The sequence below is a fragment of the Eleutherodactylus coqui genome, chromosome 7 (assembly GCF_035609145.1).
Source record: "Eleutherodactylus coqui strain aEleCoq1 chromosome 7, aEleCoq1.hap1, whole genome shotgun sequence".
Classification (NCBI taxonomy): domain Eukaryota; kingdom Metazoa; phylum Chordata; class Amphibia; order Anura; family Eleutherodactylidae; genus Eleutherodactylus; species Eleutherodactylus coqui.
In genome coordinates, this window is record NC_089843.1 from 228426562 (window position 1) to 228444276 (window position 17715).

At 44.7% G+C, this 17715-nt stretch overlaps 1 protein-coding gene across 2 annotated transcripts in view; it reads left to right on the plus strand.

Moving 5' to 3' along the window:
- The window catches only part of TNKS (tankyrase), a 186571-nt gene that overhangs the window by 107178 nt on the left and 61678 nt on the right, over nucleotides 1-17715 (plus strand). For both annotated transcript variants that reach the window (XM_066574526.1, XM_066574527.1), the window contains exons 6-8: nucleotides 6940-7034; nucleotides 15957-16023; nucleotides 17163-17349. In XM_066574526.1, coding sequence (XP_066430623.1) covers nucleotides 6940-7034; nucleotides 15957-16023; nucleotides 17163-17349 — 349 coding nt within the window. The remainder of the gene's footprint in view (nucleotides 1-6939; nucleotides 7035-15956; nucleotides 16024-17162; nucleotides 17350-17715) is intronic.

Here is a 17715-nt window from a genome sequence, read left to right on the forward strand (position 1 = left end):
TGCATTTAACCCCTTCCCGCCCCAGGACGCACCGGTATGTCCTGGGGATAGCGCGAGATTCCGCGCTATCCCCCAGTGGGAGCCGGCTGTCAGTCACAGCCAGCGTCCCGCTGCAACAGCGGGGGGGGGGGCATCGGAGATGCGCCCCCTGCTGTTAACCCCTTCCCTGACGCGATCTAAGTAGATCGCAGCAGGGAAAGAGTTCACAGAGGGAGCGCGCTCCCTCTGTGTCTCCGGCCGGCACTCACGATGTCATCGCGAGTGCCCGGCCTGTCACCATGGCAACAAGACGCCAGACACTGGCGTCCTGTATTGCCTATGCCTATGATTGCTGTATAAGCGATAAGGCATGGCAGAGCAGTAGCTCTGCCATGCCTTATGACAGCGATCATAGGCATAGTGCTGCAAGTCCTTCAGAGGGACTCAAATAGTGTAAAAAAAAAGAAAGTAAAAATGTAAAAAAAAATGTTAAAAAACCCTTTTTTAATGCTTTTTCTAATATTAGCATAAAAAATGGTAAAAAAAAAATTAAACCCCATATATTGAGTATTGACGCGTCCGTAGCGACGTGTACAAAAAGTGGAACACGCTATTTGTTTTGTACGGCAAAAAGCGTAACAAAAACCGCTAAACAGAGGCAGAATGCTAATTTTTAGCATTTTGCCTCCCAAAAAATGCAATGAAAGTGATCAAAAAAGCCGTACATTCCCCAAAATGAAACCAACAAACACTACAGCTCGTCTCGCAAAAAATAAGCCCTCATAGAGCTCCGTACATAGAAAAATAAAAAAGTTACAGAACTTTCAATGCAGCTATAGAGAAAAAAAGAGATTTCCAAAAAAAAGGGTTTTTATTGCAAAAAAGTGTTAAAACTAGAGATGAGCGAACACGTTCGGCCCCGCCCCTTTTTCGCCCGAACACCGAACTTTGCGAACACCTCGGTGTTCGGGCGAAAAAGTTCGGGGGCCGCCGTGGCAGCGCGGGGGGGTGCGGCGGGGAGCGGGGGGGAGAGGGAGAGAGAGAGGGCTCCCCCCTGTTCCCCGCTACTGCCGCCCGCGCCGCCGCGCATCTCCCCGCCCCCCGGCGGCACCCGGACACTTACGCGCGAACACTCCAGTGTTCGCTAAAGCCGGTGTCCGGGTGCGGATGTGTCCGTTACGGACACGTTCGCTCATCTCTAGTTAAAACCTAAAAAATATAAGATTTTTGGTATCGTTGTAACCGTACCGACCCGCAGAAAAAATTTAGCGTGTCATTTATGCTGCATGATTAACACTGTAAAAAAAAAAAAATCTATGGCAGAATTGATGCGTTTTCTCTCCCTGTTATCATAAAAAAAATAATAAAAGTTTTCTGATATAGTCTATGTACCCAAAAGTGGCACCGATTAAAAACTACAGCTCGCTACGCAAAAAACAAGCCCTTATAAGGCCGCGTCGACGGAAAAATAAAAAAATTATGGCTTTTGAAAAATGGAGATGGAAAAATACCAAAAATCGCTTGGTCCTCAACGCCAAAATAGGCCATGTCATTAAGGGGTTAATGGCATCCATCTTTCCTTCAATCTTGACCAGTTTTCTGGTCCCTGATTTCGAAAAGCATCCCCAAAGCAGAATGCTGCCAGCACTGTGCTTCATTGTGGGAATGGTGTTCTTGGGGTGGTGGGAAGTGTTTTTGCCCCACGTAGCATTTCCCACTATGACCAAAAAGTAAATTTTCAGTCTTCTCTGAACAGAGAACCAACTTCCAATGTGTTAGGGGAGTCTGCCGCATGTTTGGTGAAATGTGTTATGGTTTTTCTTTTAAGCAGTGGCTTTTTTCTTGCCTTTTCTTCCATGAAGCCCCAGATTGTTGAGTGTACAACTCCTAGTGCTCCTATGGCAGATAATTCCGCCTTCATTGTGCATCTTTGGAGCGCCTTCAGTGTTAACATTGGAATCTTTCTTGATTCTCCGATTAATGCCCTCCTTGCCTAGTGTGTGAGTTTTGGTGAACCGCCTTCTTTTGTCGGGTTTGTAGTTGGGCTGCATTCTTTCCGTTGTTATAGTGTATTGTTTAAAATTTGGGGATTTTTTTTTTAATAACCCAACTTTAATCTAATTTTCTACATCACCTTTTCTCTTACCTGTTTGGAGAGCTCCTTCATGTTGCTTGCTTAGTGGTATTGCAGACTCGGAGCCTTTCAGAACAGTTATAGCACTGCTAACCTTATTTAACTAATAATGTGACTTCTGAAGTTGATTGATTGGACGAGATTTTATTTAGGGGTTTAAGAAAATATTTCCATTTTTATTTTTTAAACTTATTTTTTTATTCTGCTGTAACAATTTGGACAATTTTTTGTCAGATCCATTAGACAAAATCTAACTAAATGTATACTAAATTATTTTCAAAGCTACTGTAAAGCTAAACTGAGGTCTGTGGCTATAGGTAACACTAGACATAAGCAGTTCTATACTCTTAACTCAGGAGCAACAGAGTCCTAGAAGTACCGCACTCTGACAAAGATTGAATGCTCATGTGGCCAGGAGGTTCACCCTCCTATATGCAGCTGCGTTCTTTTGTTTTTGAGATCAAAATTGAAAGGCTCTGTGGCTTCTTACTGGATGTCCAACCCAGTAAAAAGGGGAAAAGGAGTGCAGGGCAGGCTATACAGGTCCTGGTAGTGGCAGACGCCATTATTAGGGGAACAGAGAGGGCAATCTGCCACAAGGACTTGGATCGATAAGTGTGTTGTCGTCCTAGTGCGACTTTGACTCATCGTACGTTGGCTTGACAGAGTACTGGGAGGGGCTGGTGAGGATCCAGCTGTCATGGTACATATTGGCACTAATGACAAAGTTAGAGGTAGGTAGAAGGTCCAATTTCAAGGAACTAGGATATAAGCTTTAGGGCAAGGACTTACAAAGAAGTATCTTCTGAAATACTATGTGTACCACATCTCACACTAGAAAGACAGCAGGAGATTAGGGTGGTAAACAAGTGGCTCCAGAGTTCATGTAGCAAGAAGGGGTTTGGGTTCCTGGAGAACTGGGCTGACCTTGCTGTTGGCTACAGATTCTACCGTAGGGATGGCTGACATCCCAATGGAGGAAGAAGATAGCTAGAAGGTTAGAGGAATGTCTACATTGTCTTCCCTCCCTATCTCTCTGGTTGCGCTCCCTCCGCAATCCCTAGTTTAGACAGTGACCTGGGACTGAGTAATGGAAAGGCGGCTTTAAAAAAAAAAAAAAAAAACGCCAGAAATGCAGATTTTGTTAATCTTGCCTCGAGAAAAAAATTGGAATAAAAATCAATCAAATTGTTATATGTTCCAAATGAAGACTAGAGTTCATCCCGCATAAAGCAAGCCCCCGTAGAGCTCCGTTGATAGAAAAATAAAAATGTTATGGCTCTAATGTTATGGCAGAATTCCCCCCCCTTCCCCCATCCCCTCCCCAATACATAAAAAAATGCAACAAGCCCTCATATGTTGACAGAAAAATTAGGTTATGGCTCCTGGAATACGAAAAAGTGAAAAAAAAAACTGAAAAATTAGTTTGACATTAAGGCGCAAACAGGCTTTGTCACGTCACGAAGGGGTTAACTTTCCCCAACTCTGTGCAGGTACTAATCATCTGAATTCTACATGGGGATTCCCCACAACCCTTTGAGCTCTTTGATCAAGCAGAAAATTTAGAAGGGTTTCATGACATTAATTAAATTAATCACTAATTTAATTAGTAATTAAATTTAGTAACTAATTACTTTAGAAGGGGCGGTGATCCAGGGATTATTTTAATTGCCAGACTTGGAGTCGGAAAGAAAATTGGCTTCCACCTCATTAGGGTTTTTTGCCTTTCTCTGGACCAACATTGGGGGTTAATAGGCTGAGCTAGTTGAATATTTCTCGTTTTTCAGTCTTACATGCTATTAGTGTGTTACTATGTATTTATGACAATTACCAAGAAAAAAAACCTCTATCTATAGTAACCAATCAAAAAACAGCTTTCATTCTCGAGAGCAGACAGGCAGCTTCTCTTTATGGCAATTGTCATAAATGTGCCTAGTTAACTGCGGGGCACAGTGTGTTGTCAGAGTGCTGGTCATGTGACCTGGAGGCCAGAAGAAAAGTGCAGGCAGTCTAGAGAGGATGAGTTACAGAAGTGTCACTGATATCAGGATGGATTTACAGAAAAGGAACGTGCTTCTATCTTGGAATATTGCTTTGAATTCTGAGCCAACATTGTAAGCACGCTGCCATCAATCAAAGACCTTTTGCTTAAAATGTTGTACCCCAATTTCAGCAATAGTAATGTAATCAGTGTGAAACGCCTACCATTCATCCCGAAGATCAGCTTTGGTGTGAGATCTCGCCAATATTTTTCTCAATTGTATCCGGCATATCTCCTTCTCATCTCGTGTGGCACAGAGTGTTAAGGCAGCAGAATGCAGTTCTAAGCTCTCACTCATGACCTGAAGGTTGCTGGTTCAATTCCTTGAAATAACAAGTTTCTCTTTCCGCAAACCCCCCTTCTTCTCCTTCTGTGTTTTGACATTGAGCAGTCATTTCTTTGGTCAATAGGCGTAGCAAAGGCCTTGGCGCTAGAATGGTTTATGACCCTAGTGGGGTAGCTGTAAGAGTCTGTTCACATGGGCGAGTGTAACGTCAGAGTTCCGTATTAAGTTTGCAACGGACAGAACTCAGACTCATTCATGCGTCTGTTTGTTTTTCTTCACAGACCAACGGTCCATATTAAAACCTCACGGCATGCGCTTTTTCGGTGCGTTTCACGTACCGGTATCGCCCATTAAAGTCAATGGGTGCATGAGAAAAAACTGTGCTTGTGTGACGTATGCCTTTTTTTGGCATGCATTGTTAACGAATTGCACTCGAATGACACTCGCACCTTAAAAACACAAGAAAAAACTATAAAAAATGGCATATACACTCGCAGTGAGATCACTCCCGTGCCGTAGTAAAGGTACAGAGCAGGAAATCCTCCTGAAATCTAGCAGAAGCAGGTTGGGTACGACAGCCGAGGAGCACTTTATAACCGCTTCTGTCTTCTCTTTTGCTACATGGCCTTCAATAAGCGGTCTGTAGAACATACAGGAACTGGCAGTGCAGTTTCCTGTATGGGACCCGGCCATCAAGTGATTGCTGAGACCCCCGGCATTTAGCAGACCCAGATTAGTGGTGCCAATGATTATCATCACTATTAGGGGATGTTTTTTTTTTCTGTAATGGAGGATCCTATTGATACCCCAGTTGCAGTGGAAACCTATTAAATGGAAAAAAAAAGAGGCATTGTGAACGTCCCACAGAGGTCTTTATATGACTGTCCCGGGGAACATAGATGTAGAAAGGAATATTTACAAGAAGTATAAAAAAGTTTCCAGAATAAAAGCAATACTTCTATACAGTATAAAGGCTGGGATCACATGGGACCGAAATCTTGCTGAATGACCGCACGGAAATACCTCAAGATTTCCGCGTCAGAAATGCAGCTTCAAAACTTGCGGCCTTTCGGTGCGGTTTTTGAAGCGACTTCACCGCCTGTATTCCGCTGTGGCCATCCTTCTCCATAGAGAGGAGAGCAGCTGCCACACAAATGGGTAAAGGAATTGACATGCCACCCCTTTAAATTCCGCGCGGCATGTCACTATGAGCGTACGCGGAATGTACAAGTACATTGACCATGTCAACGTATGCTGCGGATTTTAACAGCGGGTTTCACTCTTTTCAATGGACAATTCCACAGTGAATCCGCAGCAAATTAGAATATAACAAAAAATAAGCCCCGCGCAGCGTCACGTGACCATCGGCTCGGCGCTCTGTATTGTGAGGAGAGAGGGAGCACCGTCGCTGCTAAAAGCGGCTGATTCCTGGTCACAGTCCGCACTGATGGAGGCGGGTTATTATGCGGAAGCCCCTGCTGCCAAAATTCCGCTCCATTTCCGCTGCGTGTGAACGCACCCTGCTGGATGTACGTGTGGATATTTTGCGCCATAATCTGCAGTGTATCTGCCCCCTACCGTAAGACAGAAGAGTGTATTTAGTTGTACTGAACTTCTAGTTTTGGCGTAGTTTGTCTCTGATTCATCTGGGGAAGAAAAAAAAATCCCAGGTGAGTTACATAAGGAGAAAATATAGAAATAGTGGGCGGGTGTCGCAGAGATACAGTTTCCAATTAACAGTTTTCTTTACAAACTTCAGTGAAGATACTCCCACCGGTTTTTCAGTCTAGTCCGCAGCTTGTCAAGTCTTACTACTTAGGATTCCTTGTAAAACACATAATGTAAGGGGGAAAAAACACTTTAGAGAAAAGTATTGCCTGCCATCTGTTGAATTGGAGAGCGTTTTGGCAGCCGTTATTCCCGCATCTACAATGAGCAATCTAAATGCCTTCTACATGCCGATGCTTAATATAGTAGCCAGCAGAAAGTACAAGGTAAGACAGCAGTCAGTCGTGACCGTCATCCTAAGTACAGAGAAGTTCACACAATATATATCACCGCAATATTCATTTCCCCCCGGAGTTAAAAGAATGTATAATCAGAAAATGACCTGCGGTATATCGCTCCACATTTGCTGTAACTGAGCCTATCGTGAGAATAGGCCATCAGTTTTTAAATGCCGGACAACCTAAGGTCACTTTAGGCAAAAGGCCTCCTTCATAAAGCTTTTCATTTGAGTTCTGACCGTTGGACTTCGCAGTTCTGACCGTTGGACTTCGCAGTTCTGACCGTTGGACTTCGCAGTTCTGACCGTTGGACTTCGCAGTTCTGACCGTTGGACTTCGCAGTTCTGACCGTTGGACTTCGCAGTTCTGACGTTTTTGAAATGTCATTCTGTTTTTCCCACAATGGTTATTTTTGCATATCGTATGATAAAGCATTTTAGTTAAACATGCAAGTAAGTATTCATATTTTGTCTCTGTTCCCTTTTACTTCTAGTCCACACCGTTACACTTAGCAGCTGGATACAATAGAGTCCGCATCGTCCAACTCCTCCTTCAGCACGGTGCTGATGTGCATGCGAAGGATAAAGGGTAGGTACAGTGTTGGCTCTTCTGTTGTGTTTCATGATACAATATAATGCTTTATTTGTAACAATCCAATAACCAATATAGCAGTGCTGGGCGCACATCCACATATTATACACTGATCTGGTGCTTCTCAACAGTATTTATAAACATGAAGTTCTTTGTTACATTTTGATTAAATCGTATAAGGCCACTAGCCACTTTTTTTAGTGGGTTCCTACACTACTGGGCACAGCACCGCATGGCAACCCCTGCCACCACAACATAGTACCCACAGGAGGGGCAACCTAGCTGCCTATGAACACCACTGCTGACAGGCTCAGCCCCATGGCTCTTGGTCACACCACCGAACAGACACTGCACCGCACCATGTGAACAGACCTCTAGAGCTTACCTGTCCATATGTTCCCGGAGTGATCTGAGAACCAAGTAGGCGGTTGCCCTTTTTGCAGTCTTCTGCTAATTAAAAGCACCTGTGCCATGTTTATGCTTCTAAATATTGTCGCGCACTAGATCATTGTAGAATACATGGATGTGCGCCCACGTCGTCTACAGCACTGAATAATGTAAAAAGAAACATTTCACACTGACCGACATATAAGGTGGATTTGTCCAAAAGTGGCCGGCTTTAATAAATCATACATGTTACAATGATGCTCTGATATTGATCCTACAAAACCAAGGATTTCATTAAGGGTGTAGCTAAATTCTCTTGGGCCCAGCTGGAAAAGTTCACCTTGGGGGCCCCACTGCAACTTCACTTCACGTCCATCACTTTTAGCAGCATCACAGACCTTTTAATGACTCCTTGCTGCTGCACAGGCCTTGAGGCATATGTTTTGTTGGCCCCACAAAAAGAAAAAATATATATTGTGTATACACATTGGAGACAACCGAAGATAGCTCTCATAACCTGTTGGGTCCGGAGGCAGAGGCTCCGCTGTAGTGCAACTCTAATAGTGAACTGAGCATATAATGGTCCTATATCAATTCTACAAAGTGATTGCAGTCCAGTTACCTCCAGCGATCACAGGTGACTTAGTATATGATTAATAGCATTCACTTTCCTTTTTCACCTTTACTTGGTCCAGACTGCGATGACGAATTTTTCCAGCCACCACTCGTGTCTGCAGAATTTAAAAAACAGAAATCTTTATCTCCATGCTTTCCCACCACACACCACATCCCCATACTATTCACTAACCTCCATCCTGCTGCCTCCTTTAACCCTTTCCAATCCATTTATTTTTTCTCACCCATTCTCCCCAGCTCCAAATAAATTGGAGCTGGGGAGAATGGGTGAGAAAAAATAAATTTCCCTGCACCCTCCTGAACGGACAGAGTTTAGGAGGGTGCAGGTGCTCACTGCACCATGGAGGGACCTGCTTACCTGTCTGGCGTCTTCCGCCTTCTCCTTCTGCCTCCCGCCTCGGCGATCATGTGACCGCTGGGGTCAGGTGGCATCCAGCGGTCACATGATCGCCGAGCCCGGAGACAGAAGGGAGAATGCGGAAGACACCGGACAGGTAAGCAGGTTCCCCCACGGTGCAGGCTCCTGGCTCGGCGTTCATGTGACCGCCAGGGGTCAGGTAACACTATTGCATAGTGCTAATTGAGCGCTATGTAATGTGTAAAGGAGAAGGCAGGAAGGGTTAAAAACCCTTTCTGCCTTCTCCTCGGGGGTCCTCGATGAGGATCAGTGCAGGAGTGTATCTGCACCCGATGTGTCTGACGATCAGGTGCAGATCCACTCCTGCACTGCAGTGTCGGGCCTGCCCCGACATCGGAGCTGTGGAGGGAAATTATGATATCGGGGCAGGCCCGACATTGGACTGGAAAGGGTTAATAATGTCAACCAACTATTTTAATAATTTTGCACAGGCTGCTCGCCTCTTGTCACATATAATGCTGCTTTTGTCCCTCCCCATCGCTTATATTTCTCCCCTTGCCCACTGTCACACGTGATGCCCCTTATAGTTCTCCCTTTGCCCCTTGTTACATATGATGCCCCTCATGGTTTCTCCTCCTAGCTCCTCCACATAGCGCGGGCACTGGACAACTTCTCACCCTGGCTCAGTCTCCAAAAAAACATTGTTGCATCTGTGACAGCGCAAACTGTTTAAGTATCATTTTATTTAGGCCGAATGCACACGGCCGGGTCGGATTTTGCATGTGGGATCCCGCAGCGGAATCGGACCCTGTGCCGGCCGGTGACCCCCGGAAACCTATCCAGATTGATCTTCTGTGTACTGCAATCTTGAAGATCGGACTGCTTCTATGGACTGCAATGGAATTCGCCCATGTGAACCCACGCACGAAAATAGAGCATTCTGCGATTCTTCCTCCGCAGTGATTCTTGCTCATGCGCGTGGAAGAATCATTTTACATTGCATGCTATGAACGGACATTGCTGTGGAATCCGTGGCCAGACGCCCGCCGCAGTTTCCACAGCAAACATCCGTCCGTGTGCATTGGGCCATATCCTAGGCAGTAAACAACCTTAAATACAAAAACACGCAATTCCAAAATTTATTGGGGGTTATCACCCTGACTCGAAAACAAAATAGAATAAAAGTTGATCACAAAGTCATATCTATCCAGAATTGTAGCAATAAAAACTACACTTCACCCTGCAAAAAAAAAAAAGCCTTCACCAAAATATGGGGGTTGGAATACTGTGTCGAAAAAATGTGTTTTTCAACATGTCTTTTTTAATTTTTTTTTTTTTTTTTAAACCTAGTAAAACATTAAAAAATAGCTAAACACGGTATTGCCAGAATTGTAGTGGCCTGTAGAATAAAGTTAGCATGTCAAGTTACAGCACCATGAAGGCCATAAGCAGAAAAAGAACCAACACAATGGTGTGCCCTCTCCACATTTTATTCCACTTTTTAAAGTTTTTTTTTCACTACATTCAAATTGTAAAATTAAAAAATACAACTCTTCACACAAAAAAAAAATGCCGTATAACTGTCAGCAAAACACAAAAAAAGCTATTGCTCTTGAAAAATGAGAGTTAAAAAAAAAAAGCCTTAAACTGGCTAGTAGTTAAAGAGTTAATTGCAATGTGGTGAAGTTATATGCATGATACTTTATTTCATTACAATTAGGAAATGTTGGCAATTGGGTCATGCCAGGACAGATCACTCAAGGGGTAACACCCGACCAGCTCAAAGTTTTTTACGGAACTTTGCACGTTTGTTTGTTCCTATAATATATACAGGCCGATCTGGTCTTTGGGTCAAGAAATAAAGGCGGGTCAATTTTCTGAAAGTCACCTGGAACCATCATTTTTGATGACCCATATCTTGGACACTCTTGGGTGTAGGAGATGTGCGAGGTGTCATGCTCCCCATAGTACTATGTAGATTTAGAGCATGCGGTAATTCTCCTAACACTGATTCCAATACAAGTAAAGTTAGCCACTCCAGAGAGAATGCTGGGACTATTATACATGTGCCCGATACGGGGAAGCTTCTTACCATAAAATGGCAGAAATGTGTTCCTTGTAGTTTTTGGGTTGGTAACCAAGTCTATACTGACAACCATTTCATATACACCCTAATATGTTACATATCATGAATTGGTGGAGAAATCTGCTTTTGGACAAAACAATCATTAATATATGAATCCCCTTCTAAGCTTGCTGCTTGACCAATGAGCTCACGGGGCTGTGGGGAAACCCCATTAGTACCAGCACATAGTTGGGGTAAATTTGAAATAGTTTTATATTACAGAAGTATCTATTACAAACCCCCCTCCACTCACCGTTTATACACCAACATAGAAGGGGGTTCTTTACTGTAAGAGCAGTGAGACTGTGGAACTCTCTGCCTGAGGACGTGGTGATCGAGAACTCGCTAAAAGAGGTTTAGAGGGGCCTGGATGCCTTTTTGAGTGTAACAATATTAGATGTTAGATCACTGATTACTGACAGGTGTTGCAGGGATTATTCTGATTGCCAGATTGGAGTCGGGAAGGATTCTTTTTCCCCTTAAAATGAGGGAAATTGGCGTCATTGGGGTTTGCCTTCCTCTGGATCAACATTGAGGGGGTAATAGGCGGAACTGGATGGGCATATGTCTTTTTTCAGCAAATACACACCGTGCATTCAGAAGTCTTCAGACCCTTTCACTTTTTTTTTTCATTTTACATTGTGGCCTTGTCCGAATTTAAAACAAAATGAAGTTTTCCCATCATCCTGCACTTATTACCCCAAAATAAAGTAAAAACAAAATGCTTGAAATCTTTGTACATTTTTTTTTAAATTAAAAACTAACATTTAGCATTGATGTAAGTATTCACACCTTGCACTTAGTTGCAGCACCTTTGGCAGTGGTCCCAGCCTCCAGTCTTCTCGGGTCTGATGCCACAAGGTTCGCACTCCTGGAATTAGGGATGTTCTTCCGTTCTTCTTTGTAGATCCTCTCACGCTCTGTCATGTTGGATGGGGGCCGTCTGTGGACAGCCATTATCAGGTCTCTCCAGAGATGTTCGATTGGGTTCAGGTTAAGGCTCTGACTGGGCCACTCAAGGGCATTCACAATGTTGGCCCTAAGCCGCTCCTGTGTTGTCCTGAAATTTTTGTTCCAATTTTCCTTTAACTTGCATTGAAACTACAGTATTAGGAGAAAAAGGTATAAATCTACATAATATGTCTATGAGAGATATGAATTATCCAAAATATTCTTTCTCGGTGACCTTTGGGTAATTGACCCTCCTAGATTTCTTGACCCCATGACCTGATGGGCCTGAAAGTTGTGATACATTCTAGTAACAAACAGGTGTGCAAAGCTTAATTGTAATCTGAGCTGATTGGGTGTTACCCCCTTGGGTGACTTTTTTTTTCCCTTGAATGACCCAATTAACTACTTTGTGACTGGGTTATTTTTTTACCCTAATGGCTGTGAACATTTACTTGACTTAACCCCTTCATTGACCGCCATAAGTATATAGATGACTGGGAGGATTGTATGGAGCAGGCTCGGGAACCGAACCCACTCCATGCCTGGAAGGTGTAAGCAGCAGCCATAATTGGTCTAGCTTCGATCACGGTAGTTTAACAGATTAGATGCTGAATTCGGTCCTGACCACGACATTTAAGCAGCTAGCTGAAGGGGGGCTTTCCAGCTCTTAATGGGGCCCCCTACTACGAGTTCGTGGGGGGAGTGGTCATGGCAGCACAGGGTCTAGTGAAGGCCTTCAGGACTGCCATGTTTGGATGCCTATCAATCTCTGTCATGGCAGGGCTTAATAGAGAACTCTGTAAAGTACTGTATATAGTACAAGCAATCAAGTGATGGCAAGTTCAAGTCCCCTAGTAGGACTTTAATAAAAAGGTGAAAACAGATTTAATAATATTTTACAAATAATATAAAAACTATTAAGTTAAAACACCCTTTCCTGTTTTTTTTCATATAAAAGCAAATGAAAGAAAATGAAAGCAAAGCATTGATCGATATCACCATGTTCATAAAAGTCAGGACCAGCAAAGCATTGCACTCTCTATGGTGAGCGTGTAAGAAAAAAGTGCAACACCAAAACTGCTTTTTTGCTGCACCCCTTATCCTAAAAATAAAGTGATTAAAAAGTCCTATGTAACCAAAAACTGTACCAATGAAATGACCGCTCCCCCCCCCACAAAAAGCAAGCCAGCACAAAGCCCAACCGGTGCAAGATGGAAGTTATAGAATGGCAAAGGTTATCAATGTTAAAAAGTCAAATAGTTTTTAATTGGTTAAACATTAATAAGATAAACTGTAAATGTGGCGTTTCATTCTTCCTACTTACCGGCAGAATAGTGACCATATCATCGGTTTTACCGCATTGTGTGCATCGTAAAAAAATGCTTTATTTCCATTCCAATTTACACAAATAACACTTAGTTGTTAATGGTTATGGGGACAAGTGAATATACATTCACCTCTTAAATAAATGTAATTCTGAGTACGCAACATGCAATTTAGGGCCTCACGGTCAGGACTGGTATATTATGTTTATATAGCATTTCCCGCTAAGTTAAATGGGTTTTCCGGGACTCGAAAAAAAGTTTAAAAGAATGAAAATCAATAAAGATTGAATACTCCACTATCCTCGCAGCTCCCATCCAGCGCTCAGCCCCATGGCCAACGCACGGACCCCAGGAGCGACGGATGGTCACATGCTATTCAAACCATTAGGGAACATCATATTCCGTGATTTGCTAAAAGGAAGCCGAATTGCTTCTAGACTCCTGCAGCCCTTTTCCCGTAGGGCCCGGCTGGGATTAGTTGCTCATGTTGTCTCTGTAGACCATTTATAATGCAGGTCCAACTGCTGCACATGGATATATCTGTGTATGTCGTCTCTCCATGCTCATGCATGGGCATTATAGCTGTAGTGGGGCTTCCTGAGATGAGCCCGCTGATGGACTTCTCAATGCCTCCTATGCCTAAACCTGTGGAATGGGGGGTTTTTTTTGTTGTATTTTTTTTTTTACAAGCTGGGAAAAAAAATTCTAGCAAGTTGTGTTGGACTTCCTCTGTATTAAGGGAACCCGTTACCTCCCCACAGCACCAGAAACCAAGTTGTGGTGCAGTCAGGGGAGGCGACAGGCAACCATGTAATGTATTTTTTTATACTCGCCGGCTCCCATGATCCAGCAGTGTTCCCCACTGAAATCCGTGTACTGCATGAAATCCGACTCTTTTCAGGGTCCCGCGCACTCTTCATAGACTTGTATAGGAGAACACGCACCCGGGACTCTGAAAAGTATCAGATTTTTGTGTGACCTGCAGACTGCACCGAACGACAGTCTATGGGGCTGTGGAGACGTGACGGGTTCCCTTTAGGTTATTCGTTCTTGGAAGCATTGCTTCGTTGTGGCAGCGCAAGCCATTAACCCTTTCCAATCCACTGTCTGACATCTGAAGACATTATGATTTAAGGCTGTACAGCTCCAATGTTGGAAGACATCCGTCGGGGTTCTCTTACTGTATATTTCCAGCCTCTCTGCTGTCGGAGCCTATCCAATGTGTCACCTCATGCAGTACTGGCTTTGGCCAGCATATAGCGCCGTTGTATAATGGCAGAAAAAGAGTAAGCCCCCTAGGAAAACCAGGATACAAATTGGATTGGAGAGGGTTAATCTGCACTTAAAGAGCTTTTCAGAATTGCAATTTTTTAAAAGCGAATATGCTAGCAATGCAGAAAAACAATGAAACGGACTATGCTTACCTGACCTGGGTCCCTACTTCTGCTGTGCTGCCTTTCCATTGTTTATAGGCTGCTGCAGCGAATCACAGATGTTGCCCACTGGGTGGTGATTGGCTGCTGCAGCCTGTGACGTTCCGTTCACAGGCTGACTACAGTTTGTTAGTGGGGAGGCAGCACTTGTTTCAGCCACTTGTGACCCACAATGTGACTACAATGACTTCTGTTAGATTGCAAGGTTACAGGGCTACACTGCAATCTATGGCTGCACTACTTGTATCTCATTCAAAGTTGCAGCATTAGCCCAAGGGTGAACACTCACTGGCGATACGATATCCTTGCGATGCGAGAGTGAGTGAAAACGCATGATAATGAAAGTAATCATTTTCTATGGTTTGATTCTCATTAGCGATGTGTTCACTGTAACTTCACATCGCAAAGAAGAATCTGCGATATCGCCCATTGTTTTCAACGGGGCCAGCGGCAGCAGCGCTAGCCCCATTGAAAACATACGGAGTACATTGCGCTCCCCTGACACAGCTTTGGCAGGGGATTCCTTCATCCCCGCAGGGATAAAGGAATGCCCTGTCACAGATGTGGCAGAGGTCCGCAATGCTATACTATTGCTGTCAATAGGGCCGGCACTGCTGCAGTCCCGTTGAAAGCAATGGATTGAAGGCTACCACTGCGGCAATGACTTTCTGGGAAGGGCTTGAAATATAAGCCCTTTCCTGAAAATTAGGAAAGGTTAATTAGAGGCAGCACTCATCTGTCATTCAGTGATGGCTAGGCGCTGCCTCTGATTGGCTACAGTGCTCAACCAATCAGAGGCAGTGCTTTCTGGAGGCAGTAATTTTTCAAAGCCCTGGCCTCCAGAACACAGAAGACTACTGCCGGGGCTGCAGAGAAGAGCCGTACGGCTCTTCTAAGGGAGTTAATCTTTTTTTTTTCTTCCTTAGAGCTAGCCATGATTTTCAGAAAAGGGCTTATATTTCAAGCCCTTTCCTGAAAATCATTGCCATGGTGGTAGCCTTCATTCCATTGCTTTCAGTGGGGCTGCAGCAGCGCGGCCCCATTGAAAGCAATGGGATAGCATCGTGGACCTCTGCCGCATCTGTGACAGGGGATTCTGAAGGAACCCCCTACCATAGCTGTTACAGCTGTGTCAGGGGAGCGCAATGTACTCCCTATATTTTCAATGGGGCTAGAGCTGCTGCTGCCGCTGGCCTCATTGAAAACAATGGGCGACATCGCAGATTCTTCTTTGCGATGCGAGGTTACCGTGAACACATCGCTAATGAGAATGAAACCATTGGAAATCATTGGCTTCATTTTCATGTGTTTTCACTCACTCTCGCATCGCAAGGACATCGTATCACCGGTGGGTGTTCACCATTAAGGACATATGCTACTTTTTTTTTTTTTTCTTTAACTCTTTCTTTGCAACCACTCCTGGTTTTAGCTTTAGAGGGTGCATCAAAAAGCCCAAACAAAACCCTCACGTGTGACCGTGACGCACCTACCAAGCCCACAGCTGAGTAATGAGCCGCTTGGACGTCAGAAAGTTTTGTATCCAAGCCTGCAGTTCCGCTTATGTCGTTGAGACCGCGATACGCTCGCAGCTTTCTGTATTTTCATGTTACGCTGACAGGGTTTCATTCTCACAATGACATTTCTTATTGTACCGTTTAGTCGTCTGCTGCTCTCACGCATTGTTTCTTTGTCGCTCCCCTACAGCGGGCTAGTGCCTTTACATAATGCTTGTTCCTATGGACACTTTGAAGTCACAGAACTATTACTCAAGGTGGGTGACTGTTGTAATGTCAGTCCTCTAACACTGACCTGATTGTGTAGTACTGTAACAATAGACGTTACTGCGGTTCTGTACCCAGCCATGCCGGTGACTGGTCTCATATGTGCATCAGAACTCCCAGCCAGAGGGTTCATTGTAGATCCGGCTGAAATAATAGAAGAAAACGTGATGCATGCACCGCTGTTCCCTCCACCCAAAAGCCCGGAAAGTGGAAAGAACCCATTATAGTCAATGGGGCCCGTCTATCGCTGTTTGGTGCTATCTAGACCCCGAGCCATTCGGCTGCAGGGATTCCCCTCTCCTGCTCCCCGGACAGAGCAGTAAAATGGAATCCCTACAGCATATGTGACACCACTCTTCCTTCTCTTCCCTTTAACCTTTTCCAATCCACTGTCTGGCGTCTAAAGACATTCTGATTGAAGGCTGTACAGCTCCGATGTCGGAAGACGTCCGGCAGGGTATTATTTCTGCATATTACTGGCCGCTCTGTTGTCAGGGACCTCTCCAGAATGTCACATACTGCAGTACTGGCTCTAGCCAGCAGATGGCGCCATTGTATAATGGCAGAAAGAGAAAGCCCCCTAGGAAACCCTGAATCCAAAATTGGATTGCAAAGGGTTAAGTGAGTCTGCTGTAAGGCTGGGTTCCCACAGGGCGGATTCCCGTCGGAAATCTCGTGGTTTGGCCGCAGCAAAAACCGCGAGACTTCCGCCGGGAGAACCGCCGCGGTTTAAGCCGCGGCGGCGGCTTTGAAGCGGCCTGGCTGCTTGCTTTTCCGTTGCGGCCGGCGCTCCCATAGAGGAGAGCGCGGCCGCGACGAAAATAAACAAAAAAAAGTAAATAGACATGCTGCATATTTGAAAGCCGCAGCCGCGGTTTCAGCCGGATTTACCGCAGCGGATAGGCTGTCCCGTGTGGACGAGGTTTCTGAGAAATCTCGTCCACATGGCTGGCTAATCCCGAGATTAGCGGCTGCGGGTGGATTTGCCGCGGGCGGATCTGCTGCGGCAAATCCGCCCTGTGTGAACCCAGCCTAAGTGGTGATATATATGAAGTGGTAAGAATGGAGTCCGCTGAAGCTTTGTTTGTGTTATTTAGGTAACTGATTTAATAAGTGTGTTCTTTTTCAGCATGGGGCTTGTGTCAATGCGATGGATCTCTGGCAGTTTACACCATTGCACGAGGCTGCATCAAAGAATCGGGTTGAAGTTTGCTCCTTGCTGCTAAGTCACGGTGCAGACCCAACTTTAGTCAATTGCCATGGGAAAAGTGCAGTGGACATGGCGCCTACTCCGGAGCTCAAGGAGAGACTAACGTGTAGGTATTCTAAGGGATTTCATCATAAAACGTTTATTTTTTAACCTTTTTAGTCTTCATCCACTCTAGGCCGAGACAGAGGAAGTAGTGATTGCTTCTTGTGGCCATGATGCACACGGGTCCTCACTCACTCTGCATGGTTGTGGCCCTCCTGATAGCTGCACCACTTTGTGGAAGTCAAACACAGTATTAACCCTCTCCAATCCACTGTCTGACATCTGAAGATATTATGATTTAAGGCTGTACAGCTCTGATGTTGGAAGACGTCCATCAGGGTTCTCTTACTGTATATTGCCAGCCTCTCTACTGTCGGAGCCTATCCAACGTGTCACCTCATGCAGTACTGGCTTTAGCCAGCAGATTGCG